The 19,978-nt window shown below is 43.5% G+C and overlaps 1 protein-coding gene across 3 annotated transcripts in view; it reads right to left on the bottom strand.

Moving 5' to 3' along the window:
- Positions 1 to 19,978, bottom strand: part of LOC138757548 (Kv channel-interacting protein 4-like) — a 291,302-nt gene that overhangs the window by 46,342 nt on the left and 224,982 nt on the right. For all 3 annotated transcript variants that reach the window (XR_011353670.1, XM_069925072.1, XM_069925073.1), the window contains exon 2: positions 6,311 to 6,435. Coding sequence is in view for 2 of the 3 variants with exons in the window: in XM_069925072.1 (XP_069781173.1) it covers positions 6,311 to 6,435 (125 nt within the window). In the remaining variant the exon portion in view is untranslated. The remainder of the gene's footprint in view (positions 1 to 6,310; positions 6,436 to 19,978) is intronic.

Here is a 19,978-nt window from a genome sequence, read left to right as displayed (position 1 = left end):
TCCACCATCGACCTCCTATCAGACTACCACCAGCTCCCAATCCACATGGAAGACTGCCCTTTCACGGCCTTTGAAGCAAACAGGCATTTGTATCAATTCCTCAGGGTCCCCTTTTGTGTCACAAATAGCGTCGCGGTCTTTCAGCGAGAGATGGACCGGATGATAGACCAGAACGGCCTAACAATTACAGTCTACAGCCTGTATCTGGACAATATTCACCATCTGTAGCCATGACCCGCAGGACCATGACGGCAACCTTGAGAAATTCTTCCAAACGGCGAAACGGCTGAATCTGACCTACAATTTCGATAAGTGTGTCTTCTGGACCACTCGCCTCACTATTCTAAGTTGTGTGGTGGAAAACAGGGTGGTAAAGGTGGATCCCGACCGCATGCGCCCTCTCATGGACCTTTTGCCACTCCAAACCCAGAAGGCACTCAAACGCTGCCTGGGGTTTTTTCTTATTATGCCCAATGAGTCCCACAGTACACTGACAAGGCATTGTCACTCATTAAGTCCACTTCCTTCCCCCTGTCAGCGGAAGCCAGAGCGGCCTTCAACTGCATCAAGTCGGACATTGCCGTGGCCACTCTGCACACCATTGATGAATTCATACCTTTCCAGGTGGAGAGCGATGCGTCCGACTTTGCACTGGCAGCCACCTTAAACCAGCCTGATAGGCCTGTTGCTTTCTTTTCTAGGACTCTCCAGGGCCCAGAGAGATGACACTCCTCTGTCGAGGAGACTGCCATATGTTGTTGGAGACACTACTTCTCTGGCAGGCGCTTTACACTGCTGACTGTCTCATTTATGTTTAGCGGCAACCAACGGGGTAAGATAAAAAATGTCAAGATTGCCAGGTGGAGAATCGAACTCTCTACCTTCAACTACGACATTCTGTATCGGCCTGGCAAACTCAACAACCCGCCCGACTCCCTTTCCCGTGGGACATGCACCAGTGTACAACTGGACAGGCTACAGAGACTCCATGATGAGCTCTGTCACCCAGTGGTCACCAGGTTCACCCACTTTGAAAGAGCCCACAACCTGCGCTATATGGTTGAAGAGATCTGCTCCATGACCCGAGCCTGCCCAGTATGGGCTGAGTGCAAACCCAATTTCTTCCGGCCCAAGAAAACCCACGTCATTAAAGTCCTTCTAATGTCTCAGTGTGGTCTTCAAGGGGCCCCTACCATCGATGAACCATAACATTTACATTCTCACGGTGATCGACGAGTACTCCCGCTTCCCATTCGCTATCCCCTGCTCAGACATGACTGCCTCCTCAGTCATAGACACACTGCACAGCATCTTCACTATTTTCGGGTACCCTAGTTACATCCACAGTGATTAGGGGTCCTCATTTATTAGTGCAGAGCTGAGGCAGTATCTTCTGGAGCACAGAATTGCTTTGAGCAGGACCACTAGCTACAACCTGCGCAGTAACGAGCAGGTCGAAAGGGAGAATGCCACCATCTGGAAAGCGGTCATGCTTTCCCTCTGGTCCAAAGGCCTCCCCACCACTTGCTGGCAGGACATCCTCCCAAACGGCCTACACTCCATCGGGTCCCTATAATGCACTGCCACCAACGCTACCCCACACGAACGTATGTTCTAATTCCCACGGAAGTAGGAATCGGGAACGACCACATCGGCTTGGCTGACAGTCCCTGGACCTGTCCTGCTGAGATGTCATGTCCGCTACTCGAAAAACAGCCCCCTAGTTGACCGGGTTACACGCGAAACTATGCCTATATCGAGTACCCGAATGGGCGGGAGGACACGGTTTCAGTAAGGGATCTGGCCCAAGCCGGGTCTAACTTTGTCACGTTCCAACCCCAACCTCCATCCAATCCTCCCCTAGGTTGCATGCCAGGACAACGGGACCAGCAGCACCTCGCGGATGAAAACAGCAGTAGATCGACGAACGGCACCTGCGGACTAGGCGAAACTGCACCCATACCCAAGGACCCCAGCGATGATACTCTGCCAGCTACCCCAATTCTGATGCCACACCAATCGCGTTAGACAATCAAGCCTCCTGACCGTTACAGCCCGTGAACTCTGCATGCTACACCCCCATTTTTTTCTCTTTCTCTCACTTTCTTTCCCTTTTCCTCACCCCGGGGTCAATTCAATTCCTAAAGAAGGGGTAAATGTGATAGTACAGGATACTATCACCAATGTATATATTTGTATATATTTACATATAGCAATAGTGATTGGCTGAGAGCCGAGGCCACGCCTACTGGCAGGTCATAAAGGGCTGCTCCTAACCAGACCCAGGTCAGTCTGGACTGGTCGACCTCGATGTAATACGCTCCAGTTTTTTGCTAATAAAAGCCTTGGTTTGAGTCAACGAGTCTGAGTCATTCGACGCGCTACATGCCCTACGATGGTCTGTTGCTTCCTCGACTCTGTAACCACTTGTTGTTGCTGCTGAACACAGTCATCGCCATCTTGGGCACAAATGTTGAAGTTCCAGCATTTTATTTATAAACAGCCTTGGCTCTTTTAACAGGCTGTTTGAAACCTGTACTGACATTAGGACTGGACAGTCGAAACTTTCTGAACTGTGCTGTGTCTCCGCTCTCCACTCTCACAGATCCATGTCAGTGGCGGTGCTACTATTACAGCAGCTCTGGCAGTGTTGTCGTTTAAAAAAAAAATGACTTGCTTGGCTTCCACAGCCGCCTGTGGCAATGGATACTTCCATTCTCTGGCTTAAAGCTTTTATCCACATCTCTTCTAAAGGGACATCATTTTATTCTGCTTTATGGTCCTAGACTCTCCCATTACTGGAAACATCATCTCCATGTCCAGTTGATAGAGTCCTTCAAGCTTGCGCCACCATTCAGGAAGATCTTGGCTGATCAAATCCTGGTCTCAACTCTGCCTTCCCACTTGCCTTCTCGCCCATCCCACCTACAGGGGTTTCCTGAAGTTTAAATGTCCGCTTATGCCACTCTATCATTTGCTTCCATTAGAACAGATCATTCCCATTATTTTTAAGAATTTGTTGTTAATTGTCTTGACTGTTAAATTCTCCACAGAATGTTGAGTCTGGCGACACAAAGCAGTGTTAATTGTTTTGTTGTGTTAATTGTAAAATAAGCTCTTATCCATTTTGCTGACAAAGATTTCATGAAGTCCTTATATCTCGGGTCTTCCTGCAGGTTAGAGTGTAAACATTTTGTCGAGGTGCAGAAAACAAGTCTAATTAAATGTACACATCTCAGCACAACACTGTACAATATTTCTTTAAAAAAATGAAATCAGTGTAGTCCAAGGTATCTGCATATGTCTCAGCATGGAACATAGAACAGGCACAAATGAAAGCAACACAAGTTTTGAACATATTGAATATTCTGCCAGTTGCACTTATTATTGGTGACTTGACAATTTTCAATTCATAAATTATTATGTTGCACATGGGATTAGATTCACAATGAAAGAATTTCAATTCTGTGAAATTGTATCAATGTATAACATTTATTTTATCTCAAAGTATATGTAATCTTTTCAGGAGAAATTTCCTGAGTTGTAAGATCAAAATGCTAGAAAATAGAATGCCAAAAAACTTTTTGGATTTTCAGTACACATACTCCTTCATGTATTTCCAAATTTACAATTACTGAATGCTTTAAGTTACAGGACTTATTATTTCCTAAATGCTTCTGCAATTCAGCAAAGAATATTTTCTCACTCTGGCTTTCCTGGTTTTTGATCATTCACGTTAAGCACTGATGAAAAGATTGACTGTTCATCTCAGCACATTGAGCTTCACAGATGTCAGTGCAACACCAAGTTAGTAATGCTGACGGTCAATATTCTCAAAGTTTTCATGATGGTGGGCATTTTCTTTCAACTCCTCTTTATATGCCTTAAGGATAACCTCCTTTGCTCATCTTATCCATTTTTTTGGGGAACATTTTATTTAATTTCACATATGCATTAAAAAACTTGTACATGAATTTCTTATTCAAAAATAATGAGAAAAAATTAATACAGTGATTTTTTTTTAAAATCCCCTCCCCCCCAACAACCCAATAGAAAAGAAAGAAAAAAGAAGAAAGAAAACATCTGGTAGCTGGTAACATAAATCTAGTAAAACTGGTGCCTCAAAGGAAAACTATAAGATCACAGGGGAATGCACAAACTCTATAAAGATAGGATTGGTGTTCAGAGTTGTACTCATTCCCCAGTAGCTGATGGAGAAGCTGTTCTTGCTGGGACTCAAGAGCACATTCTGCAACTGGATCTGGGCCCGTAGCAGAATGTTGAGCATTGTTACGCTGAGAAATGGTGCACCTCAAGTCTGTATGCTATGTCTGCTCTTGTTCATGCTACTGACCCACAACTGCATCACCAATCCAGCTCCAACAGTGTTATAATTTGCAGATGACACAACAGTAATTGGTCTCATCAGAAACGATGAGTCAAATGACAAAGAAGAGGTAGAAAATCTTGTGATAATACTGCGAGAGTAACAACCTGAGTCTCAACATGGACAAGACAAAGGAGATAATTGTGGACATCAGGGTGATCAGGAACGAATACCCTTCACAACACATCAATAACTCAGTAGTGGAGAGAGTGGAGAGCACCAAGATCCTTAAAGTCAATTTAACTAGTGATCTATGGTGGACACTCAACATCTCTTCACTTGTCAGGAATGCATGCCAATGACTACACTTTCTGAGAAGAATGAAGTAGACAAGGCTATCGGCCACCATCATGTCAACCATCTACTGGAGCTCTTCCAAGTGTGCATGGTTGTTGAAGAGCATTTGATTTGAGATCAATTCACTGAACTATAGTGGCAGAGAGGATCACTGGAGTCTCCCTCCCGCATTGACATGATCTACCGGGATTGTTGTCTGAAGAGTGAACGCATAATTGTTGAGGACCCCTTCCACCCTGCACACAGATTCTTTCAACTGCTTCCGATAGGAAAGAGATTCAGAAGTATCACAGCCAGCACCACCAGGCTGAGAAACAGCCAGGGTTGGCGCCAAGGGGGAAGCATCTGCAGGCATTTCCCCCCAAATGAGGTGCTGTGTCCCCTCATATGGTTGCGGCCATCCCTGGCCATCAGACTCACCTCCATACACTCCCGCATCAGTAGCATCGAGGTTGATGCATGCTTACGATTCTCCACCCACTCCTGGCTCCGTCACTAGTGTGCGTGAAGTGTCAGTAGTGTCTAGTGATGTTTGACACAATAAAATGAGCATCCTCATGTCCCACATCAGAAGGGTGGATGGCATTAATGACATAAAGTAGGTCCCAGCTACCCCCGCCCCCTGTTGAATGAGCCCCCCCAACTCACTAATGCCTAAAAACGTGTTTTGATGCCGACCCTGGAAACAGTTTCTTGCCGTTGGCAGTGAGACTGCTGAGCAACCAAAGAAAATGCCACACTAATCACCCTAGACTTTCATATTTACCAAATAGTATTTATTAATATATTTGTATATATGAATTTGTGTCCTGCATATGTCCTGCTTGTCTGTATGGACGTGTGTTATGTCTGGTTGTGTGTCTGCATGTTTTGCACCAAGGACCAGAGAACACTGTTTTGCATCAGATGATAATAAACTTGACTTGACTTGACACAGTAGTGCTACTAGCTGACCCATCCTAGAATTTATATCGATCTTCCAGCTGGTATTTGTGTAATGTTATGACTTGAGTTCAGGTTGATCTTTGTCAAATCAAAGATTTAAGGACAAAACATAACTCAAAAAGTTTGAAATAGAAGTCCTCAATGGCCAACAGAGAAACTGCTTTCCAAGATGATAAGATTCACTTTATATTGAAGACACATTCATCTTGTCATTGAGAAAGAACATGTACTGAGAGCACTAATCCACCAATTTCCCTTCTAAGTTATTTCAAAGTGGGAGAAAAACATGATGAGTCAAAGTTGAGGACTCTACATCAAATTGAAGAGCACAAATAATTATTGAAAAATGAACCAAGGCTCACAATCATAATGAAATACGATTTATACCATGCTTTCAACAAAATTATGGCCCTGCGTTTTCCCATTCTCAGAAGCTAATTAATATTTGAATATGATTAAAATACATACACTAGAAGAAGAGAAATGAATTGCTATGAAAACGAGCTTCATGTTCAAGAGTAATGAAAATGAGCTTCATCTTTCCATGGAGCACTCACATTAAGGATTAAGAAGGAAATTCATTATCCAACTCATTCAAAAACATACAAAAAAAAACTTTCTAACTAAGATTGCAAAGGAGGTAGATTTAGGTGCTATTCTGACATTTCAGTTATTACTTACATTTTTAAAACCCCTATAGAGGATCTGAAGTTCTTTTTTTGTGAATTTAGTTTGTGCCTCAAGCTGCTCCAGCCCCTCGGGACGATGGCAGATGGTAGCCATTTCCAAATCATCCTCAACACTATCTGTAAATAAGAAAAAGACACGTGAATTGATGGAAGGGCTGCATTTCAAAAAGGCTGGTGTCATATTGGCTAAAATATGGGTTGCAGGGTTGGGTTATACCAAATCAGTGGAAATTAATTGTAGGTAAGGATGCATTTAGCATAATTCTGAAGAGGAGGTCTTGCTTGATCGATGTCTCTTCCCTTTCCCTGGCTGTAAATAAAGGACAGGACCAGGAATATTTTTTGGACTCATCATCCTTTACAAGTCTCCTCCAGATCTTAAATGATGAAGAACTGGACATGCATTATCATTCCCATATTCCACAATTATTGTGGAATTTACAATCAAATGCAATGGTGTAGTAATGTCACTAGAAAGATGGCCAACTTCACTGAGACCATAATTAATTTTTCAGTGTGACTAGAGTTGGACAATATATGATAACAGAAAGCAGGCTCTTGAAATCTAAAATAAAATATAATTTTAAGAAAACGCTCAGCAGGTTGATGAAGAGTTAATGTTTCAAATCAATGATGTCCCTTTCTCCTTTTATAACGCTGACTGACTAAATCTCCTTTATTTGGGCAATATATGTGGTTTTATGATCATTACTTACAGCCTGGTTTTTTTTTTAAACTTTAGGTGAAGGCTAATGTAATTGTGCCTCGATCCACCCACTCTAACAAGACACTGGCAAAGTAAATGTATTCAGAATAAATTTGGTACTGTCAGATTTGCATCTCCATATTTTTGAACAGAAGTTTATCAAACTTTTCTAAGGAGTTACAGCACAACACTTTTTTTTCCTATTTCTGCATCTGTACATACTGACTCCCTCCTGCACTGAGAAAGTTTAGGAGAAACGATTGCATGTCCACACGACATAATTTTTCTCCATATGTAGCCAATGGAATTTTCCATTTTTCCGCACCAGGATGATTCTTTTATTAGTTTGCAAACATTCACTTTACATCTGAGGGATCCATTGTGAACAGGTCGAAAAACAGGAAACGCCCTAACCTTTGATTGCTGAACTACATGCAATGTTAATCTCATTGTCATAGATTAATATGGAATCAATATATGCAATCAAATACTGTCATAAACATAGTCAGCAAAGGATTTATTGATTTTCTTTGGTCTCTCTGTATTGCACAGTCAGTTTATTGACATTTGTTTTCTGTTTACAGTTCTTTTATTTGTTTACATGTTTAAGCTATGAATAGTTTATATTTTTGCATTACGGATTAATGGAAATTTTGTCGTGCCTGCAGGAAAAAAGGAATCCAGGGTTGTATGTGATGTCATGCGGAGTCTGAAAATAAATCTGAAATCTGAACCCAATCCTCAATATCAATACCATTGGCTGTTTGCTGTTTGCATGTTGTTCATTTTATATTGAATTTATTATGATGCACTCGTATGAAGAAGTTGGTGCAGTGAAGTGCTGTCGGGCATGATTTGATGTCCCATCTGTAAAACATTCCTGTGAATATCAGTGGCATGTGCTACTCATATGGTCTTTACCATAAAAGTGAAAGGGTGCTTCTGTGCCTTTTAAAAGGTCCAGTCTTACCTGGTACTGTCAAAATCCTCATGTCTGGGTTTCCTTTAAGATTTTTACTAATGCTCTTCTTCCACCCATCCCATCACTGTATTAGTTCTTAAGATCCATAGCCAATGGATCTTCGTTTTTGTTTACATTCCAATCATGGAAGTCACAAGCATCCTTCTGCACCTGTACCACATCTATGAAAAGACTCTCAATGTCCATTTAAATGGCTGAAAGTGTGACCTCTCCCATACCTGTAGACTATGAAAACCTCCATCATCGTCTCTACCTCCTCTTCATCCCTCACAGGCTGTCCTATCTGAATTCCAGAACTGAGTGAATGTAGGAGAGGACTTTGCATGCATTTTACTATTTGGCTGGCCTGAAATGCATGAATGCTTGATTCTTGTGTTCAGTGGGACATTACTGTCAGAAACTTATGGTTTAGATCCCTTAACCATGACATTAAACCCAAATTTTGAGGTGAGGAATAATTTTTAGACCATTCAAATTTCCTAGCTGTTTTTTGTAAAATGTTATGAAGAACTGGATAAATATTAAGGCACAAGCTTGAAATTAAAGCTGAAATATCATAAAAGTTAAAACAAAGAAAATATTATTTAAGACACGATGGAAATTTGAAAGAATTATATGAGGATACAGGCATCATACAAAGCACCAGTGAAGTTGTTAAGCAGTAATTACAGGCAAGTGCACCATCATAAATTTACAGTTCATTTAACAAAGTGCAATATCTTTAGGATTTTATACAGTCAGAATAATTCACAAATGGTTCTGGAGGATTGAAAGGTCATAAATGTAAGTGCATGGCATGGTAAGTCCAAACCAACATGGTTTCCATAAAAGTAAGATCCTGCCTTACCAACATAATGGATTTTTTTTGAGGAAATCTCGAGTAGGATGGATAAGGCTGTGGATGTTGTGTATTTGGATTTCCAAAAGGCCTTCGATAAGGTGCCGCACAAGAGGCTGCCTAATAAGATGAGAGTCCATGGAATTACAGGAACGATATTAGATTGGGTGGAGCATTGGCTGATAGGCAGAAAGCAAAGGGTAGGAATAAAGGGACCTTGTTCTGGTTGGTTGACGGTTACTAATGGCGTTCTGCAAGGGTCGGTGTTGGGGCAACTACTTTTTACAATGTATATTGATGATTTAGATCAGGGGTGTCAAACTCAAATTCACGGAGGGCCAAAATTAAAAACTTGGACTAAGTCGAGGGCCGAACTAAATATTTATTGAAAATTTTCAACAACATCTGCATGTTTTCTCTTCTTTCAACATATGTAATGTTAAACTTTTTCTTATTAAAATAAATGTTTAATAATAGTTTTGGATAAACTCTTTCCAGAAGCATTAACAAATGAGAAATAAAATATTCAATAAATAATATTTCTCTATAGAGGATTTGTCAAATGTTGCTAGTGTGCTGTTGAATAGTAAAATCTGAGGGCTATTGAGAATGTGGGAGAATAACATGATTCCTGAAACAATCAAATGGGTGACTGATTGTGGGCATGAACTCTAGCAGGGTTATTTGCCATGCCCTTTTTCCATTGGTTCAGATATCCTTTGATTTACACATTTTTCAAATTTTATGCCTAATGAGCTTGTATCCAGTTGCAGGACCATTTTTAACCAGGAATATATTTATCGCTGTGACATGAAACTATTGGAAGATTGTTTTATCCTGAGATTAAAGTTCATAATACTTACTCAGGCCTGTGTGCGGGAGGGCGGGGTATGCGGGTGATCGCGTTGGACAACGACAGTGCGGGGGCATCGGCTCTCGCTGCAAGGCGGCATCTCGGCGGATCAGCGGCCCCGTCACCGTGAGTCGCGGGTCGGCCTGCGGCAGGGAGGGGGAGTGGGCAATGGTCATGGCGAGGTCAGGCCCCCCTGAGTTTCTGCCGGACCCCCCTTGACCTGCTGAGTTTCTCCCGGACCTACCTTGACCTGCTGAGTTTCTCCCGGACCCCCCTTGACCTGCTGAGTTTCTCCCGGACCCCCTCCCCTTGACCTTCTGAGTTTCTCCCGGACCCCTCCCCCTTGACCTGCTGAGTTTATCTCGGACCCCCCCTTGACTTGCTGAGTTTCTCCCGGACCTCCCTTGACCTGCTGAGTTTCTCCCGGATCCCCCTTTGACCTGCTGAGTTTCTCCCGGACCCCCCCTTGACTTGCTGAGTTTCTCCCGGACCTCCCTTGACCTGCTGAGTTTCTCCCGGACCCCCCTTGACCTGCTGAGTTTCTCCCGGACCCCCTCCCCTTGACCTTCTGGGTTTCTCCCGGACCCCTGCCCCTTGACCTGCTGAGTTTATCTCGGACCCCCCTTTGACCAGCTGAGTTTTTCCCGGATCCCCCTTTGACCTGCTGAGTTTCTCCCGGATCCCCCTTTGACCTGCTGAGTTTCTCCCGGACCCCCCCTTGACTTGCTGAGTTTCTCCCGGACCCCCCCTTGACTTGCTGAGTTTCTCCCGGACCCCCCTTGACCTGCTGAGTTTATCTCGGACCCCCCTTTGACCAGCTGAGTTTTTCCCGGATCCCCCTTTGACCTGCTGAGTTTCTCCCGGATCCCCCTTTGACCTGCTGAGTTTCTCCTGGACACCCCCTTGACTTGCTGAGTTTCTCCCGGACCTCCCTTGACCTGCTGAGTTTCTCCTGGACCCCCCTTGACCTGCTGAGTTTCTCCCGGACCCACCTTTCTTTCCGTGCCGGTGTCCCAGGACCTTTCCAGGGCAGTCTCCGCGCTCAGGACCGCACTGGGATCCCGGTCAGCGGTGGAGGAGCAGGTGAGCGTGGCTAATCCCGATCCAGCCCACGCCACTCCCGAGATTGGCGGGGGGTTCCACCCTGCCTGCCCGACTAGCCTCGCTCTCCACGTGTACTCCGGGCACCCGCCACTGGTCCGGTGGGAAGGCGCAGGGCGGCCGGCGCTCCCATCGCCCGGCGGGAAACCCCAGTCTTCCCTCCGGCATCCCAACTCCATCTGCAGCTCCAAGAAACGCTGTGCCACTGGGGTTGCGGGCACTGGGAAGCGGTCTTGGCTTCCCCTGACACCGGCCAGGCCGCGCTACGGTGGAGGGGTGGGCGGGGGGACATGACAGCGTGTTTATAAAACCACCCACCACTACTTTTCAAGGACCAGGATTTTTCTCTCTCTCTCTCACCCTGGGACACAGCGGTTACTGTGCATGCGCAATACTGGTGCGGTGGCCAGCGGGCGGCCTCTAATACATTTTTGATATGATCTTGCGGGCCAAATATAATTACATCGCGGGCCAAATTTGGCCCGCGGGCCAGAGTTTGACATGTGTGATTTAGATGATTTGCATGCTCTTTTAGAAGTCAATGGGTTGCATATGGTGGAAGTGTTCTCAGTACAAGGAGTGTTGTAGGAAAGGCAGTCAAGTTTAGAATATAGATTGGCATGTGGAATTATGACATTGTGGTCATTAGTGAAACTTGGTTGGAGGAAGGGCAGGAATGTTCCGGGCTTCCCTGGCTTTAGATTTGATAGAAATGGGGAGGGGGGAGGGGCATTGTTCATCAGGGAAAATATCACAGCTGTGCTCAGGCAAAACAGACCAGAGGGATCATTCCCTGAGGCTCTATGGGTGGACCTGAGGAACGGGAAAGGTACAACTATACTTATGGGGTTGTATTATAGACCTCCCAATAGGCAACAAGATTTGGAGGAACAAATCTGCAGAGAGATAGCAGACAGCTGCAGGAAACATAAGGTTGTGATAGTCGGATATTTTATGTCTCAAATTCTGTAAAAGGGCTAGATGGCTTGGAGTTTATCAAATGTGATCAGGAAAGTTTTCTTAAACAATATATAGAGATACCAACTAGAGAGAATGCTATACTGGATCTCCTATTAGGGAACAAGTCAAGACAAGACATGACAGAAACATGTTTGTAGGAACATTTTGGGTCCAGTGATCATAATGCCATTAGTTTAAAGTGAATTAGGGAGAATGATATGTCTGGGCCTCGGGTTAAGATTCTAAATTGGAGAATGGCCAATTTTGAGGAATGAGAAAGGATCTAGAATGCGTGGATTGAGATAAGTTGTCTTCAGGCAAAGATGTGTGAAGTAAGTGGAAGACCTTCAAAGGTGAAATTTTGAGAGTTCAGGGTTTATATGTTCCTGTCAAGATTAAAGGCAAGGTTACCAGGCATAGGAAACCTTAGTTTTTGTGGGCTAATGGGGATCCCGTTTGGAAGAAGAAAGAGGTGTATAGCAGGTATAGACAACATGAAGCAAATGAGGTACTCAAGGAGTATAAAAAATGCAAGAAAAAACCTCAAGAAAGAAATCAGGAAGGCTAAAAGAAGACTTGAGGTTGCTTTGGCTGACAATGAATGTAATCCTAAGCGTTTCTACGGGTATATTAAGAGCAAAAGGATAGTAAGAAAGAAAATTTATCCCATTGAAGATCGGCTTTGTATGGAGCAAAAAAAGATGGGGGAGAGCTTGTAATTTTCTTTTACATTTCACTCAGTAAATGGGCACAGAGTCATGGGAAGTAAGGAAAATAAGCAGAGACCTCATGGAACCTATACAGATTAAAGCAAGGAAGTGCTTGATATATTAAAGTAAATAAGAATGGATAAATCCCCAGGGCCTGAGAAGATATTCCTTTGGACCTTGAGAGAGGCTAGTTAGAAATTGCAGGGGCTCTGGCAGAAATGTTTAAAATGCCCTTAGCCATGGGTGTGGTGCTGGAGGATTAGAGAGTAGCTCACATTGTTCTTTTGTTTTAAAAAAAGATCCAAAGTAACCCTGGAAATTATAAGCCAGTGAGCCTGATGTTAGTAGTAGTTATTATTGGTAATAGTATTTATTAGTAATAGTATTTATTGGTAGGTGTTCTAAGAGATCAAATATACAATTATTTGGATAGCCAGAAACTGATTAGGGATAGTCAACATAGCTTTGTGTGTGGTAGGTTGTGATTAACCAAACTTGTAGAGTTTTTTGAGGAGGTTATCAGGAAAGTTGATGAAGGAATATCTGTGGATGTTGTCTCTATGGACTTTACTAAGGCCTTTGACAAGGTCTCACATGGAATGTTCAGACGCTATATATTCATGGTGAAATAATGAACTGGATTTGACAATGGCTGGACAGGAGAAGCCAGAGAGTACTGGTGGATGATTTCTTCTCAGACTGGAGGCCTGGATGATAATGTGGTAAATGGATCGGCTTGTTTGCAGATGACACTAAGGTTGCAGGTGTTGTGGACAGCAGGGGGATCTGGACCAGCTGGAAAAATGGGCTGAAAAATGGCAGATGGAATTTAATGTAGGTAAGTGTGAGATGTTACATTTTGGAAGTACAAACCAGAGGGATCTGGGAATACAGATACATAATTCTCTGAAAGTGGCATCAGAGGTAGACAGGGTTGTAAAGAAAGCTTTTGGCATATTGGCTTTTATAAATCAAAGTATTGAAATCAGGAGTTGAGATGATATGGTAAAGTTGTACAAGACATTGGTGAGGCCAAATTTAGAGTATTGTGTGCAGTTTTGGTCACTTGACTACAGTAAAGATATCAATAAGATAGAAAGAGTGGAGAGAAGGTTTACTGGAATGTTTCCTCGACTTCAAGAATCGAGTTACAGGGAAAGGTTAAACAGGTTAGGACTTTATTCCCTGAAGCATAGAGAAATGAGGCGATATTTTTGATAGAGCTGTTTAAATTTATGAAGGAGATAGACTGAGTAAATGTAGAAAAGCTTTTTTCAGAGGGCCGATGAGATACAAAACCTAATGACATTGGTTAAGGGTGAAAGGGAAAAGGATACGGCAAACATGAGGGAGGGATCTTCTTCACACAGAGAGTGGTGGGAGAGTGCAATGAGCTGCCAGCTGAAGTGGTGAATGCAGGCTCAATTTTAACATTTAAAAAGAATTTGGACAGGTACATGGATGGGAGAGGTATGGAGGGCTATGGACTGTGTGCAGGTCATTGGCACTAAGCAAAAACAATGGTTTGGCACAGACTAGAAGGGCCAAAGGTGCCTGTTTCTGTGATGTAATGTTCTGTAGTTTTATGGTTCAAAGATGTCAGAGATAAATTTTTACACGGTGGTGGGTGCCTGGAATTCATTGCCAGGATAGTGATGGAGGCTGGTACACTTGGGATATTTAAAAGACTCAGATAGGCACAGGGATTTTTTAAAAAAAAAGAAGGCGCAGTGATTTCTTTTAAATGAGTGTTATGGGTGTGAGGGAGGGATGGATTAAGGCCTTTATTATACTGTAATGTTCTATCTCTTTAAAACTACCACTATTGTTCATGGACTGGAATGTTTAAGCAGTGATATCAAGGTATTGAGGGACATGATTGGTTATTTTGATGTGCTGGAGCATTTACTGTATGGATCCAGTCCCCTGAAGTTCTTTCTGATCACTGGAGCTGTCTGTGTCAAGTTGATCCACTGAGAACTAAAGTTGGAACCTCATCACAGGAGTAGGAGAATACAAGTTCAAGTGTTGAAATAAGTCTGGAACTTTAAAAAGTGCTAACTATGGGATTGCGGGACTGCCATTACTGCCCACATGAGTTGTTAATGTGCTTCAGGAGGTGAAAATGTCATCATTAATTTCTCTGGTCTATATGTAACTCGAGACCTCCACACACCACACCCCCTCTTTCAAAGTAGTTGTTTCTTAATTGCCACCTCAGTTCTGGTGCAGGGGTGGAAACAGATATCACAAGTAACCTTCAAATTCTTTGAATAAATAAAAGGAAAAACTCTAAGATTGAAATGAACTATTATTAGAACAACAGCAGGAAGGGCTCAATCAAATGTTCATCCACAAGGCCAGAAAGGCAGGCAGAACGACAGGCCATTTCCTCGGATCAAAGTTGTTAAACTCATTAAGATGACTTCACTGATATTTTTGGGAAGACAAAGCATCGTTGTTACAGAACACAAAGGCACTCTCAGTGGATCAGAATATTTTTGAAATGTTTAAATTGTGAAAGAAAAAAACAAGGCCATTAATTCAAATTCTGTTTTGCAAGGCTAGAATTTAAATCCCCACTTCTCTTCAAACAGAACAGCATCAAAAGACACCAGAGGCAAAGGTGCAATCTCAAACTCATTATTATCAGATTTAAGTAAAAGGAATTACATTATATCATGCTTTGTCATCATTTGAGATTTGACTTAATTATGTGCATCATTCTTTACCTGTAATCACTTGGAACAGCAAAAGTTTTGGGGATGAATGAGAAATAAGTACTTGTAGCCAACTGCTACAAAGAAACACACACACACTCACAGTGTGGGAGGTTAAGCTCTGAGATTTATTGAGGTTGGAAAAGCTCCTTTTACACAGTTGGAATTCCCGCCATTTGTTTGATTGGCTGACATCAGCTGCATGAATAACAATAGCGGGTGGGAACATTCTTGCATGAGAAAACCCTTCTTCCTCAGCCTGCACTGGATCTGTTAGCAGGGCGGATTGGCCAGCACCATATTAGGGCTGCTGGTCTTGTACTGCTCTGGCTTTCAACCACACCGGTTCGCTGTGTTAAGGGAATGTGTTACAGTGTGTTATACTTTTGTTTACTACTACACACACCACACAATATGCCGGCTCGATCTCTGTGGTGGAGGAGGGCCACCACATGATCCTCCAGAACTGGCGCTAGTCACCTGTGTCGAGGTGCTGGCATCTCCACGGGTTGTGTCAGATCCGTATGTGCCTGCTTGAGCTTGTCTGCAATGAAGACCTCAGGTTTGACACCAATGTCCAGTTCGAAGGTGGCCCCATTATTCCAGATGACTCGGAAGGGGCCTTCATAGGGCTTCTGCAGTGGTGGATGATGTGGCCCTCTGCGCACGAACACATACTCACAGTCTTGGAGTTCTTTAGGGATGTTAAACTTGGCTTGCCTATGTCTGGAGGGTGGGATTGGAGCCAGGTTGCTGACCTTTTCTGGCAGTTTGCCCAGGAAGGTGGTTGTATCCTCCTGTTGACCTCTGGCCAGAGGGACGAAATCCCCGGGGTCCATGAGTGGAGTCCCATAGACGAGCTTGGCGGAGGGTGTATGGAAGACCTCCAGTGCTGTACGAATAACCCAACAGTGCACATGGCAGTTTGTCCACCCAGTTGGGGCTCTTGAGGCTGGTCATAAGCGCAGCCTTGAGGTGCCCATGGAAGTGCTCAACCAGCCCGTTAGACTGCAGATGGTATGCTGTCATGTGATGTAGCTAAGCACCCCACAGGTTGGCAAAGTCAGTCCACAGGCTGGAGGTAAATTGAGTTCCTGTTGGAGGTTATGCGGCATGGTCGCCCGAGCCTTGCTACCCAGGATGAGACAAGTGCCTTGGCACAGGATGTTTTGACCAAGGTGATTGCTTTTGGCCACCGGGTGAAATGGTCAACCACCATGAACAGGTAGCGGAAGCCCTGTGAGACTAGTAACGGTCCCACTATGTCCACGTGAATGTGGTCAAACCTTTTTTCCATTGGCTTGAAAGGATGGGGGGGAACCTTTGTGTGCCACTGTACTTTGGCTGTTTGGCACAGCGTGCATGTCTTAGCCCACCCACTGACTTGTTTCTGCAATCCATGCCACGAGTACTTGGTAGCCACCAACCTGATTGAAGGATGTGCCAGCCCGTGGATGGAGTCGAAAACTTGTCGCCTCCATGCCATTGAGATAATAGGTCAAACCTGCCCAGTGGCCATGTCGCACAGGAGGATAAGGTTACCTGTGCCGACTGGGATGTCCTGAAGCTGCAGCCCTGTGACAGTGGTCCTGTACTGAGGAATCTCGTCGTCCTGCTGCTGTGCCTCTGGCAATGCCACGAAGTCTAGTCTGTTGGCTCTGTCTTGAAAGGCGACCACGACCATGTTGTCTTTTCCTGAGATGTGCCTCAAGTCAATTACGTACTCCGAGACGTAAGACAAGTGTCTTTGCTGACGGGCTGACCAGGGGTTGGAGATCTTGGCCAGGGCGAAAGTCAATGGCTTGTGGTCCATGAAAGCACTTCCCTTGAGGATGTACCAGAAGTGGTGGATGGCTAAGTGCAGTGTCAGTAGCTCTGTTGAAAGCACGTGGTAGTACTGTGTGGTCTCAGATGTGATTACCCGAATCTAGAACTGAGCCTCAGCCTGGTCGAACCACACTCCGGGTTGAACTGTCCAGAAGGTCGGGAGCTTGATGCCGATGGTGCTGATCACTGCTTTGCTATCCATTGCTGGATTTAGATACCATCTAAACTATCGGGGTCACCAATTATAGCCGACTGCTACAAGGAAACACACACACTCACAGTGTGCGAGGTTAAGATTTATTGAGGCTTGAAAGGCTCCTTTAATACAGTTGGAGTTCCCGCCATTTGTTTGATTGGCTGACATCAGCCGCATGAATAACAATAGCGGGCAGGAACATTCTTGCATGTGAATAGCCTTCTTCCCCAGCCTATTATTGATCTGTTAGCTGGCCAGCTTGGACAGTGCCATTTTAGAGCTGCTGGTCTTGCACTGCTCCAGCTTTCAACAGTGCCAGCTTGCTGTGTTAAGGGAGGTGTTACAGTATGTTATGCTGCTATTTACTACTCCATGTGCCGCACGATGTGCCAGCTTGAGATCCACGCTGGTGCACTGCCACATACTTAAGTTTTATTAGACTAACAATTGGCTTCTGGATCTCAGCAATTTTTAGTGATGGTAATGAGAAATGACAAAAGGCTTCCCTTTCTTTCAGCTTGGGAGTATAAAAAATGCAAACGACTATCAATTATAATACATTTGCATTGTTTAATTTAGCTAAATTCATCCAGAATAAGAGAGGGCAATGTGCACTACCAAGATGCTGAGAGTTAGAGCTGCAAGTCAAGTTGGCTTAAAAGGAATTTGATCTCAATCCTGAGAAATGCAATTTTTGAAAAATGTCCAAGCATCACACTTAACGTAGTAGTCAGTCCTAGGCTATTACAGCACCAGTGACATGGGTTTGAATCCAGCACTATTTGCAATGAGTTTGTACGTTCTCCCCGTGTCCCTGTGTCAGCGTGGGTTTCCTCTGTGTGCGCTAGTATCCTCCCACTCTTTGAAATTTAGTGCGGTCGTAGGTTAATTGGGGCATATAGTCTCATGGGCTGGAAGGGCCTGTTATTGTGTTGTATGTCTAAAATGAAACTGAAAATAAAAACAATCCGAATCTGAATATATTGTGGACTCTAGGATGAAATTCAGTGTCAGGAATTTGGGAAATACTAAAAACATCTTCCCAGCTACCTACAGTATCTCATGTCCTGATATAACTGTGCATAAAATTCTGTATCACAACTGGTTATATTTTTATGTTGAATTTCTCATTTTACATTTTGCAGTTATGCTGTACATTTAAATTTTGTGTGTCAACTTATAATACCCTGGTTTTAGAATATAAACTGAGTGAGAAAAATCAGGGGAAATCTCCAATGCAGAGGTACTCTGCTCTGCATCACTTAGGTAACCTTGACATTTCTCCACTTCCGCTGCATAATCCATGTTTCATTTTGATCAGAGTATCCTTTGTTCACTCCATTAACATTTTTGTAGTCTTGAGAGTTTCTTCAGTTGACAGATTTTCATATCTTCTAACTTTGATCATTTCAGCATCTCATCAATGAGCAATTCAAGTGCTGAATGCACAAAATTTAATCTGCCTCATCTTTTTCTCCCACGTAATTTAATTTTGCATAATGTATAACAGATCCACAGAGCTTAGATTGCATGGGTGTCATTTACATGCCTACTACATTAATTCCTTTTATTCTAGTGCAATAGAGACACTCTTTCCTCTGAATCAGAATGTTACACCTGCAAAGACTTTCCTTCACCTTTCACTTTCTCTGCCCTTGTCAGATGAATGCACTTCCTCATCTTCTCCGTGGATTGTTACCTTGTTGTGGTGAAGCTGAGATCCCGAGAGTGATGCTGTCTGGGGCTATGCTCCTGGTAGATCCACCCTTGGAACTAAGGTCGAGGGCAACTTTGAATTCTGACGGATAACCCAAACTCAGACCGACCAGAGAGAAGAACTGCCTTTGTTGCCCGGCAACTCCAGAAATTCAACTTGACATTGTTGCTCTGAGTGAGACTCACAGAGCTGGAGAAGGGCGACTAAAGGAAGAGAAAGGCCAATATAACTTTTTCTGGAAAAGTCTTGATTAACTGCGGATCCATGGAGTAGGTTTTGCCATCTAAAATAGCCTACTTCAGAAGCTGGCAGAGCAACCACTGGGAATTAATAAGCATCTCATGACTTTGTGAATCCAGTTCATCAAGAACCAACATGCCACCATCCTCAGCACCTATGCCCCAACTCTGAATGATGAAGATAAAGTCAAGATGAACTTCTATACCCAACTTGTTGACGTCCTTTCCTCTGAATGACAAATTCATTCTCTTGGAAGACTTCAATGCCAGAGATGGGAAAGATCATAGGCTCTGGACTAGAACAATATGCAAAGAAGGAGTTGGGAAAGTCAATGGCAATGTAACACCTCACTAAATGTGCTGAACATAACCTGGTGATTACAAAAACCCTATTTCACTAGAAAAAAAGGCAGAAAGTTTCCTGGCAGCATACATGCTCCAAACATTGGCACCTCATTGACTGTATCATCATACAATCTCAGGACTAACAAGATGTATTGGTATCAAGAGCTGTTACTGGTGCTGATGAGCACTGGACAGACTATCATCTCATCTCGTTCACCATGAGAATGAAGATTCGGCCAAAAAGGAAACATCAAAATCAGAACACTATTAAGAATTCAATGTTGACATCCTTCAAGACATCAACCATCTACAGAAGTTCTAACAATATCTCCAAGAACAGCTGCCTCAACAAATCCCATCATCTGTAGAGAACACTGGAATCGATTGAAGAATGCTATTATCATCTCATGGAAATAAATAATTGAGTTCAGGACAAAAAAGCCCATCAGAATTGGAACAGCTTTTG

The sequence above is a fragment of the Narcine bancroftii genome, chromosome 3 (assembly GCF_036971445.1).
Source record: "Narcine bancroftii isolate sNarBan1 chromosome 3, sNarBan1.hap1, whole genome shotgun sequence".
Lineage (NCBI taxonomy): Eukaryota > Metazoa > Chordata > Chondrichthyes > Torpediniformes > Narcinidae > Narcine > Narcine bancroftii.
The sequence above is the reverse complement of the archived record's forward strand: the minus strand, read 5'-3'. Positions and strand labels throughout refer to the sequence as shown.